Source organism: Phalacrocorax carbo, chromosome 6, assembly GCF_963921805.1.
Source record: "Phalacrocorax carbo chromosome 6, bPhaCar2.1, whole genome shotgun sequence".
Lineage (NCBI taxonomy): Eukaryota > Metazoa > Chordata > Aves > Suliformes > Phalacrocoracidae > Phalacrocorax > Phalacrocorax carbo.
In genome coordinates, this window is record NC_087518.1 from 34,231,678 (window position 1) to 34,244,231 (window position 12,554).

The 12,554-nt window shown below is 38.3% G+C and overlaps 1 protein-coding gene across 2 annotated transcripts in view; it reads right to left on the reverse strand.

Moving 5' to 3' along the window:
* KIFAP3 (kinesin associated protein 3) overlaps positions 1 to 12,554 on the reverse strand; it is a 72,190-nt gene that overhangs the window by 26,991 nt on the left and 32,645 nt on the right. For both annotated transcript variants that reach the window (XM_064454588.1, XM_064454589.1), the window contains exons 12-17: positions 11,865 to 11,973; positions 10,270 to 10,382; positions 9,159 to 9,324; positions 8,822 to 8,947; positions 8,328 to 8,426; positions 6,865 to 6,950 (exon numbers count right to left, since the gene is read on the reverse strand). In XM_064454588.1, coding sequence (XP_064310658.1) covers positions 6,865 to 6,950; positions 8,328 to 8,426; positions 8,822 to 8,947; positions 9,159 to 9,324; positions 10,270 to 10,382; positions 11,865 to 11,973 — 699 coding nt within the window. The remainder of the gene's footprint in view (positions 1 to 6,864; positions 6,951 to 8,327; positions 8,427 to 8,821; positions 8,948 to 9,158; positions 9,325 to 10,269; positions 10,383 to 11,864; positions 11,974 to 12,554) is intronic.

The window sequence follows — 12,554 nt, forward strand, 5'->3', positions numbered from 1 at the left end:
CACTCGCCCAACATCGCTGTTCCATTCCACATCACTGTTTGAACACACTGAATATCTGTCACAAAGAGACATGAACAACTTATATCCTAAAAAAAAAAAAAAATCAGTTAACACTCCTCAGATCCTAACTGATTTTCTCTTTAGACAATGACAACAGGGTAGAATATTCCTATGTATTCTACATTTCCCATCCTATATTAAGAAGCTTAAAGCTTACAGGTATTTTACCTCAATCATTCATCTAAATTTTGGAAAAGACGACTAGCAACTGAATGGCAAATTAGCAGCTGTAAGATTGAGTATATCCACACATTACTTAAAAATCACAAGTTATCCAATCAAGCAGTTTGGCTACATTGTTACATTTGTACCTTGCGTTCCGCTATGAAAGAGTAACAAGAACAAAGAAGTGACCATACCAGAATCAGATCAATGATCAGTTTTGCCATGAGTTTCATTCTGGCAGCAATCATAGAAAAGGATTATTTGCAATAATCTAGAATGATTTACATAAATGAACATTTTTGTGCTGAGGTTAAGTACTGCTAGATCAGAAATATGTCTGTAGATTTTTCCACAGAAATATGCAGAAACACCACTGGGTAAATGATTAATGGAAGAATGGAAGAAAAGCTGTAAATGCAGGACTACAGCCAAAAGGCACAAAGAAACCAAATTAAAGAAGTTTAGAGCAAACCAGTTCCCTAAAACACAGCAAGTCTTCCAGTAATTACATTTTGAGCTACTGAAAACCTTTTTTCTTCTTCTTTATTTTGTGTAGGTTTTTTTGGTTTTGCTTGGGTTTTGTTTTTTAAACACATGAAGCACACCTTTTCTAAGGAATTCCTGCAAAAATGAAACCAGAAAACTAAAACATCATGGAGACACAGACATAGCTTTGTGCCATCCAGTCCTTTTAAACGGTAGGCTACTCAAAAAGCAGTGGGTGGAGGAACGAGAAGGTGGACAGAATGTGCCTATTCTCCAACGCCCTGCACCCCCACCCCCCACCCCCCCCAATACTGCACGTTCAGAAACATAAAAGGAGGAATCCTGAAGGTTGATTTTATTCTCTTTGGAGCTCCCTGACATCACTGTTTTTAACATTCGGTTTCCATAAATCCAGAAGCATCATAGAAGACGTATGGTTTGACTCTGCGAGGAATGTGCCATCCTTTTTGAAGTTCTACTTCCAACTTTGTTTACTACTGAACCATTGAAATATTATGAAGCGTTAACTGGCCTATTATCAGAGCGTGTCTGTTCCCTATCAGGGGTCCCCTTTGTCACTGGCTTCCGTCACACCTTGTATCTGATTAACACACTATAGGATAACATAGAGTTACACAGATCTGCTTTGTGTTCTCTCACAGCTGATGAAAAACAGATTTTCCTTTTCACTTTAATGTGGTTGCCCTTTAATTGGGTCTGTAAAAGGGGTTCATTTTATGTGATTCCTCATACTAAAACTGCTATACAGTAAGTAGAATGCTCATTAGGCTGTAGTTGGTGATATGTTACATTCTTCATTATTTAGCCACCCCTAGAACACAGTTTACATGAAAGGTTAAATTAATCCTTTATTAAGAAAGAAAGAATTTATCTTGTCTAGCTATCCAAAAGTTAGGCATGTCATTTGAACTATGTGCTTCTACAAACCAAGGAGAGAAACAGATGTTATGGATCAACTTCTGCAGGTGTCTATGACAACTACACCTTACGTAAGTACCACCGGAGAGCAAAAAAAGTAAACCCTTCTACCACTTACACCTGTGCAACCCACAGGCAATTCTTCACAACCAGGTTCATCACTGAATATATTCTGATAGCAAGCTAAGAGAAACCTGTGATACAAAACTAATGGCAAGGCAGAAAAAAAGACTAAACATTCATACCCCTAAATTTAGGGGCCTACATAAAATGCACGTTGACCACAGGGTTCCTATGTTGTCAATAGCTAAAGAGAAACTTACACCACCCTTTGGAGAAATGTAAGGTATCCCATTGGCAAGCTGTTATGAAAGTAATAGACATCGGTGGTTTGGCTCACCTCCCTAGTCTTACAACTCCAAAGAACAAGCACCAATGCCAGAAGAAAATCCGTCCAAGATCAGTTTCCATGAAGACAAAACCAATCAGGACATGCCTACCCTATTTAACACTTCCTGCAGCGTGGTTATTCTTCCTGCAGCGTGGTTATTCTTCCAGTCCAGGTAGACCCTTTCCTGCTGGGTGTATACTCTTTGCCACAAAAAGCTACCAGCACCAATGTAGACTGACTGGAAACTTAACAATGCAGAAATTCAGTGAAAACATGTCAACAGTTCAGCCTGCAGCCCCACACCCTAGCTGCTCTTCTCCCCACCTCTCTGTATTGATGATTGTTAGAGGAAAATGGGGGAACAAGAGACAGCACAGGAGGGGAAAGTCTTGACAAGTGAAGGGAGAACCTTTTTTCCTGGAGTGACTACAACACTATTCATGGAAAGAGGACACCAGGCTGGAGTCAAAGGTTATCTATTTTCAGAGCATGCTGCCTATTCAAATAAAGCTCCCACCAAATCCCCGTGGTCTGATCTTCCTTGATTTTAAGGGAGCTGGCCAACATCTTCCACAGCTGGCCCCAAACCCCAGCACACCGAGGCTTCAAAGGACATTCCTGCTTCTTATGTGGAATTCCAGCATTCCCAACATGGCGGATTTAGGTCAAGGCATTCAACAGGGAAAGATGCAAGCCATTCATTAACACAGCTTTCCATATATGGCAAATGCTGTCTGGCATTCATTAAAAATGGGGCAAAGAACAAGTGCTGGAAAGACACCTTAGGCATAAGGCCCTTCCTAAATCACAGGGACAATGCTGTAGCTGTCTAGAAGTTCTGCTTCTGCAGGAAGCATAATAATCCACTCGGTCGTAAGGGGAACAATATGGTACAGCAGGCCTGGATTCAAACCTGTAAAAACACTGAATAAGAAAGTGGGGAAAAAGGGGGGAGGGGGAAGGCTCGGACTACCCAGTCCAAGGATCTGGTTATGCCTTATTAAATATCCTTTGAAGAAATGAGGAAAAAATTTAACTGCCGTAAGACCGAGCTAGGAACAGAAAAAGGATGAGAAACCTGAGAGAAAAATAAACCCATCAGCTCTTGATAATATTGTCTGAGGTGAACAGAATAAAACCACCTTGAGTAAGCTGACATTTCTTTCCACAAGCTTTGAGGTACAGGTGCCCAGGCTTCTGAGTCAGAGGAAAAAGGAACTTCATTTGCTTAAGACTTATACTAGCTGTTGATTCCAGGCTTTCAGATGAGCCATATGACCTGTCCTGCTTTAGGTGTACAAGTACACTAAACTAGCTGCTTGGTGTCAAGAGTCAGCACATGACATGCGACTGAAGCATTCCCAAGTTATCAACGCAGACTCTTTTCAACAAAAGGGATTTTTCGCATCTTCCAGTGCAAAGCTGGGACTCCCCAGTACATACTATGCTGAAGCAGCACATCTGTTTCAGTTCATCAATGGCAGAGTCCAGCCAAGCTATATTAAACAAATCATCACTAGTGTAACATTTCCATAATTTTTGTGACAATTACTTTACTACAGAAGGCATATCTCCCTCAAGGCTTATAAGGCATCTGATTTTCTTCAGTGTTATTTCAATCATTCTATATAGAGAGCTTATTGACGAGTGAAAGGAACATTTGCCTCCCTGAGAAGAAATTACTTTCAAATCTCTTTTCTCCAACATCTAGTTTCTGATTTCGATCATCAGAGGAATTAATCCTGTCAGCATGTATGGAGCAACAAGACTGAAAACTTAAGCTTTTCTTGTTGGGGATTTAGCACAGATAAGAAGTTTCACCAATCTTAGAGACTGTCTGTTCAGACACCTCAGAAGGCACTGATTGTGTAAAATGGCCACACAACCAAACACCTCTGTGTTTACAGGCTGCTTTGCCATATCCTCTGAGCTGAATGGAAGAACACCTATCAAGATCTGAGGTTATGAAAACTTCCTGTTTCATATTTTTGCCCATCATTATCTAAAATGTGTTTTGATTTTTGCTACTGCAAGACAATGTGCGACCAGCTTACAACATTGCCAAGAAAGCAATCAACTAGTGGTTCTCTCTGTGCTCCAGAGAAGAGGGCATACTGTGCTTCCCCTTCCCCACAGGGTCATGGTGTTAGTTACGGTTTATGCAACTTATAACACAACAGCTAGCTAATAAAGCTAAAAAGGCCTTCTCAGAAAGGGAACTATCTTTCTAAGTGTGGCATTGCTCTACAACCAAAGGAAAAACAAATAGTTCACCGCCAAACTACTCTTGTGCTTGATATCTTCTTCCCTGTCCCCAACAACAGCAGTACCACTTCATTTCCTCCCTTTATTCTTCCTCAAGGCCCTAGAAGTCTTGTCCAGTGCTTCCTGCAGGTTGAAAAACCTTTCCCATCCATTATCATAGCATTCCTCAATTATTCATGGCTAGCAAAAAAGGAAGAAAAAGCCAAGTACATCTTAATATTGATTATGAAGCTACATCTTTATAGTCATTCTCCTAGATTCTATAAAATAAAAGTTGCTTAAAAATGTTACTAACATAGTATCTAGTAACTGAAAAATTATGTACCATGTCGTAAAGCTCCCTCATATGAGCAAATCAACGCCTGAGACACCTGGGAATTGCACTGGCCCCATGATAAAACAAGCATTGGAAGCACTCGGCTTGTCCAGGCTCACCCGGAAGATAAAAGTCTTTCTACTGTTTCCACTGGACTCATCCCTGGAAATAACTGATCTTGGTAAGCTGAAAAAAATGCCCACCATAAATAAGCACTAAATGCAAATCATCTGTGTTGAAATCTTGCCCTTAATGAATGTCAACAGCAACTCTTGATGTGGAGCACGATTTTCATTCCATACCTCCATGAAGCAAAACCGGAGTTAGATAAAAAGATTTCCAACACAGAAAATGTTATGTCATTTTACTTTTTAGATGAATATTAAGTTAGAAGGCATTATTAATGAATATAACAGAAAAAGACAAAATAGACTATCGTATTGTGCAGCATAACTTTGGTCTTACATTATATTAAACCTTTCAGAGAACAAGCTACAATATCTGTAATTCAGCTGAAGAAGGAACTAAGTAGATGACAGGAAAAGCATTAAGGTAGTCAGAGACACCAGTATTGTATCACAGTTAAGTTCTCCTCAGCTGTAATATTTAATTTCATGATAGCTGCTCTACATACAAAAGGATGCACAGTCTGTACAATCCTAAAACACTATGAAGTGCTGAAATTTTTTGTCAATAGAAGTCAATCCAATTAAACAGGTGTCAGGGACTAGAAACTTGTCTCAACATTGTTGGCAGGCAAGTTCCTCTAACAAAGCCTGATCACTACAGCAGCAGAGCGGAACAGTTTAATCAGCAAGGTCGACCTGACGGGAACGTGCGCCCCACTATCTCGGAGTACTCATCCTCCGTGCCTAACGCCCGGGCTTAAGGCCGACTGGCAGCATACGCGGGGGGGCCCTCAGACCCTCTAGAACTTTCAAGCACCCTCTAGTGACAGTACTGGGCATGCACCCCACCGCGAGTGGGAGGCGTGGGTATGCAGAACAGCTACTGACTGTGCAAGAGAGCAACCTTATAAAAGGGGAAACCAGCAGAGACGTGGGAGGTGTTCTGGAACATCCGCCCTTCCACCGGCTTCAAAGATGCACAGGACACCCAGACTCCCCCCGCCCAGAACGGACGGACTGCCACAGATCTGCAGTGATAGCTATAGCTATCACAACAGTCCCAACTCTCTCCCTCCCTCTCATTCCCTTTTTCATTTTTTTCCTTCTTTCTTTGCTTTTCTCTCCCATATATATTTTTGGCAAAATAAAGTGACTTGGCACTTGACTCTGTTTTGAGTCTTAATTCTGTTTCCGAGAATGTAAAAGGAACCTAGTCACAATAACACATTGGAGTTAATCAGAAGTTAAGCCCAGCCGCCCCCAACCTCCCATAATTATCTGAGGTCAGTTGGAAAGCAAGGGGGTTTAACCTCTGCCAAACTGTTCAACCCAGCAGTGGATCAGGACAACAGGCCAGGAAGAATTTTAACAATGAAATGCAGCTTTTATGTGGAATCAGTTTCATAATGTCTTCAGTGAAGAACACCATAGAAAATATTAATGATTCTAGAGTCAGGGATCCCCAAAAGCAGATTATACATGTTATATGAGCTGATAAAGCAATAGCACTTCATAATTTAGTATTTTTTTTCCAAGTTAGCAGTTTAATCCAAAACAACATCCCAAGAGTTTATTGTGATCAATGCATTGCTGGACAAATTAAGTCATGTAGCTAAAGGAAACCTATCCAAGAGGTGAAGATGATATTAAAAAGTTCAGTGTTATACTGACTGTTTCCCCAGCAGAAGACAGACAGCTTTAGGATTGGCTCCCACGTTTTCTTTTTGAAAAAAAGTATCGGCATCGGGCAATGAAGAAAAGCTGAATCAAAAGCTACTTGGTAACAAAAGCCATTTGTCTGGAGAATTCAGAAATAACGAACGCTTAACATAATTACATGATGTGATTCAGTATAAAAGCATTCTTTAAAAGTGTCTGTAGCATACAGGTAATTGGTATGAATTTTCAAAGTATATATGTACTTTTTGGAAGTATGGTACACAGTCTAGATTAACAATTGTCATTGTCCCCCAAAAATTCACCTTTTACCTATGTGATTAGGAAGTTGCAGATGAAAAATAGTCTCAATTTGCAGGTTACTGCTATCAGTTATTTTAGAATTATCTAATGCAAAGAGGTTCTTAAAGGACAGATGATAAAAAAATCAGACCTACCGCTATAATATCCAGAGTGTTGTCACAAACTTTGCGAATCTCAGCGTTTTTATCATGCATCAGGTCTATAAGATATGCTGGAGCCTCTGGGAAGAAACTGTTAAGGATAAAAGCTTTTTTTTTTTTCACATCCTGGGGATCTTCCAACTGCAGATTTCATTAAGAAATGTAGTCAGGAATTTTTCAACACATGTGAAGTTCAGCAGCCTTCCCCCAACCATTTTTTTTTTAAATCACATTTTAAGATACCCAAGTATTCTTCAAAATTGCTGAAGAAAAATCACATGTCCCTTACAAAGAAAATACATTCTGATCTGTCACAGGAAATCCATGCACTTAATGTGTTAGTCCAAAAGGCATATATTCTGTTGAATGGTTTTATCTTTTGAGACTGTTACTTTTGTAATCATTAGACAGGTTTTTTTTTTAAAAAGGTTTCCAATGCATGTGTTTCAAAACTATTGAAGATAACCCAGTGTGCAAATGATACCATCAATACTAGTCTCATTCAGTTTGAATGAGAAAAGTGTTGTTCAAATGTTGGTGCTTTATCATTATAGATATAAGAAGGCACGCAAAAAAAATTTTTTATTTTTAAAGCTAGCCACCTAGGAGTCTAAGCAAGAAACAAAGAACAACATCCCAAACGGTTGCTCAGATATTCCACAGAGCTCAAAGGAAAAAGGACATTAAGTAGCAGCTATTTCTGTTGTTAGCAAAGTAATCACTAATCTGCTATCCCTACATGGGCCCCATTCCACCTACTCTTTATCTTTCAATAAAATTTAACATGCAGTTGGGGCCCACAAAGACAGCTAGTGTCTCTTTCCACAGTCTTCAGATCACCTGAATAAGCTTAACATCAGCAATCATTAAAAGTATTGAATAAGAGTTGTAAGCACCATACAAAAAACCTGAATAGATCCACAGCACGAGGAAACTGAAGAACAGATTCAGTGATCAACAGACAGGCGAAAAAAGGAGAACAAGGAAAAGCCAGGAACAGAAATCAAAGTCTCCAGAGTAGGAAGAAGTCAGGAAACTTATGCCAAACATAAAATTCAGAGAATAATTAGGTGGACAAAAAATACAGAGCAGGCACACGTATAATGGTGCAGTGCAAGAAGTTTGTCTATGCTCTGTGTAAGTTTTTCTATGGACCATGATTTGCAAAACAAATTCATACAGTAATTCAGACTGGATAGGAACTAAGGGGTCAGCTGGTTCTCTGATCCCTCTCCTACCCCCCTCCCTGTAATAAAGCCAACTAACTTTTAATCTCTACTATTAATCTTGCAGCCTCTCTACATGCCTCCACACTTGGATTTTTTCTTCAGCTGAAATAAACCATTTACAAAGAAACCTCTCCGATCAGAAGGTTTATGCAAGAGAAATATTGGCCAAACATCAATGATGGCAACTTAAGCACTGTAATTCTAGATGTTTAATCTTTAAGAAGATACGGGTTTCCTTGATAATGACATCTCTGGTGGCTTGGTGGAAGACCATCTGATAAAATACATAGATGATCTGGCAGACGAACTCATCATCTTCCTGCTGAGCTGCAAGAAAAAAGATAAACCACAGTTTCAGATCTTACCACCAGAAGCTCTTGATGCTTAGAGAAAGTCCAGCTCTTACATGTCAGCTAAACAGTTCAGTGGTATGCATGAGATGTCATCTCCTGACAATGCAAACTGAGTGTTTTTTTCCCCAGCTCAAGCAGAAAGAGCAGATTGCAGCAAGAGTTGTGGGGATAAAAAAAAATTAAAAATCAAATCTTAGACCACACCAGTCAGTATCTCTATCAGTAACAGAGTAATACCTCCTCCTTTCATATACAAAACACCTACCCCTGCCTTGCAAGAGAAAATGAATGGTGCATTCAGTTACAGCACAGCTACATCAACTAAATTTCTCTGAAAAACAAGACCTAAAGTCAGACATGGCAATTTACCATTTAGAAGCTCAATGAGCGCAGGAATGATTCCAGATTTAGCCAGCAGAGCAGCACAAGAGTCATCCATAGAAACTGTTCCAATCATTATCACCACTTCTAAAACGAGGTCATCTTCTGCAGAACCTGGTAAGTCAGAAGGCAGAAAGTATTACCTCTTAGAAATTCCTCATCTTGCTGCAGTAGTGTATTTATCTGCAGATATGATTCTGATGATCAATGTTATGCTTCCTCAAATAATCACAAATTATAGAAGTAAAGAGACTCTACTCTGAAAGAGCATTCTAAGTATGTCGAGACACGCTACTTTGAAAGACTAACCAAACTCTGAACAGACCTGGTTTTAGTTTATCCTTCAGGTATGGAACCAGTTTGTACTCTTTCAGCACAAGTTCCCAGTCCAGATCTGGTAAGGTTAAATTTGCAAGTGTTCCCAGGCATTCAATCACAAATTCTTCTTCTTCATCATTTGATATTTGAGCTGCTAAATCACCAACATAATCCTAAAGAAAATACAGCAACAAACATTGCAGGTGAACAATCTGGAGTTCTGAAGAACTCACACTTGGAATCAAAACTAGTTCTCAAAAGAATGCTAGGTAGCCTTTTCTCCTGAAATGAGGGCTAATAAGGCAGTTCTCATTTTCAGTTGAGGAATGATCCAAGAAAACATTTCAGCATTCTCCTTCTCCATCCTTTCACTTTTAAGAGATGTACATAATTTGTTCACATGTTCCAAGAGTAGCTATTACACAAAGTTTGAGAAAACTGATAGAAAAGAAGGCAGAGAAGATAGTGAACACCATGCTGCACTAGCAACAGTAATGGAGTGCTCTTCCTAAAGATTTTGAGGAAGAACTACAAGATTTTTAGGGGACATTAACAGGGGAGTCATGGATTCTACTTACTAATTCCATACTGCTTTAAGACAATCTGATATTCAATCTTGATTTTAACAGTAAGTTTAAAATTTCCACAATTTGGATGTTGTGTTTCCCCCCTTCTTTTGAAAGGGCAGCTTTACATGGTTAACTGCATATTAAGTATTCAAAATTTTAGACTATCTAATTATACAAGCCACTTGTTACAGTGAAAGAAACCCACTTTCTTTTGTTCTCTAGCTCTAAAAGCAGAGATTTAGGATAATTAATTGTTATGATGTGCACTCCAGCAGCTGGATTTTTTTTTGTTTACTTGGTTGGGGTTTTTTTGTTTTCTTTTGGAACTGGGACTTACTGGATACAGCTTAAGACTTGTTTTCCCGGTTGTGAGGGTTCCAAACCCTGATTTACCAACTGAGATAGCCTTATAAAACAAAACATAAATGAACCCACGACAGCCAAGAAAATTTAAACTGGACACCCTGTAAAGACAAAACACAGCAGCTCTCCAAAGCCTTTTCCAGTAGGGAGAATCAGAGAGCACATTAGGTAATAGATAGGACTTACAATAAACAGGCTTTTAGTTGGCCCATCATGCTGCGAAATATTCCTGATCATTTTCATTAACAATGGGTCCTTAAATTTCAAAGCACGCTTCATTAACATTTTCAAACCGTTTCCTGAAAAGGAAAACACACCTTGGAAATCCTCCAAATAAAAAAATAATTAGGAAAGTACTATACAATCAGAAAAACACCACCACACACAAAAAAGCCACACCTTTAACTTTTAATAACTTAAAAGGAAAAAATGAAGAATCTAGACAGGAACTATTTCTTCTTCCAAGTTAAAGGTGAAAAGACATGACAAGACCTGCTCTGTTTAAATTCTGTATCTTCTCTAAAAACAACTCCTATAACCATATGTAATGGTGGGATACTTAAAGTCAGATAAATAAATGTTAATTATATATTTTATATATATAACAAAAGTCTAACTAAATAGAATATGGATTATTTAATAATAATTTAATTAAATTATAAATATAACTAAACTCTATCCCAGCTGAAACCAGGACAATGCTTCAGGTGTGCTTAGTTATTTATTCAGACTAAGAAAGGTTCTAGACCTGAACCATTATCCTATCAGTGCAGTTGGTGGAGATGCAGCACAGCTGTTGGTACTAGCTCAGGTACTTCTCTCCCCACTCCATGGAATAAATACATTGTTACAGTTAAACAAGATCATTTACCAGTCACATAGACCATTACCTGAGAATACAAGACATACTCGGATTTGAAGTACTTGATTGCACAGGGCAAGTCCCACTGTTACCATAATGTTCCAAAAAGATCACCTTGTCTATCTAATAAGTTCTACTAGCTTGAATTTAATTTCTACCTTTAATATAAAATTGTATCTCCCGGTTCCCCCTTCTACATAGCTATGCAGACAATTTAAACTGGAATTGCTGGCCATAGAATCCACTGATTGCAACTGACCCTTTTAAAGACTAGCAATTCATTATAGTGGTTCAGAGTGAGTTTTGAGCACAAGTTAAAATTAGAGCTACTGAATAATAATGTTCCACTAAAAGCCGCTAGTATGAAAATGATGAAACTTGAAAAAGCAACCTAGAGAGCTACTGAATGAAACGCAGAACCCATCTATACCACGTAACAAAACTCTGGAACCCAGAAGATGCTCAATTTAAAAAAAAAAAAAAAAAAGAAGATGGAAAGGAAAGATGCAACCAAACAACAGTACTGTGCTATCAATTTGGAACTGGCAGGTGAAATACTGATTAGCTGAAGATGGATTTTAGGCACCAAGTAGAAAAAAACCTTGATCTTTCCATACAGTCATAGTTTCCCCAGAGTAGTGTCATCTGTGTGTTTTACAGTACTATATGCACATGAGAGATGTGGGCATACGTGGCTACTCAGTGTCATGTCTGCCACCAAGACAAATTTTGGGGAGGATATGGGCATATGCTGCAAACATTACCCAAACAGGTGCATTTTATTTGTTAAAATTACAGATACATATATAAATGCATAAGTAACTCAAATATACATAATTTTATATAAAAGTATATTAAAAATAAATATATATAAAGTGGTTTTATCTCCAAGAACACAGTAAAATTTCAGTATGCTTACCTTCACAGATAAGTTGCACATTTCTTTTGTTAGCAGCAAGGTTAATACAGAAAGAAATAAGTTCCAGGTCAACTCGTTCATCAGGACATTCAAAAAGCATCTTCATTAACTGCCAAAAACACAAACATGCTTAAGTCATTAATCTTGCCAAAGCATTAGAAGAGCAACATTATGATGTCAGCTACAGTAGCTTTTTTTCTTAAATTAATATTCAGCATTTCTAAAGGCACAGTAAATTTATAAAAGGTCGAGGGCACGAGATGTATAGTTCCATTATTTGGGGATAACAATGCTTATAAAGTGCCAAAAATGGCAGTCACTCATCATCTTAAAGTAACTTCGGTTAGTTACATTTTATTGCTACCACTGAATTCTTTATTTTTCCTGTTTTTTAAACTTGTGAATGGATAAATTTGTTTTGAAAGTTTAGGTAGATTTAGTATAGAAAAAACCCAAACTCAGTTCCACAGATAGTTGGATTAATACCCAGTTTTTTAATAAAATTTTGACTCTGTAAACAGATACTTAATTGCAGAATAATTCCACTACACTTTTGCTTTGAGATTACTCTGTTGATAAGTAGATTAGCTGTACTGTATCTGCAACGACGTGCTTTATCTTTGCAGCATCCATTGCTAGAGTTGAACACTGCTGTATACCAAAGACTTCTCGGTACTAGCTCTATTCTTT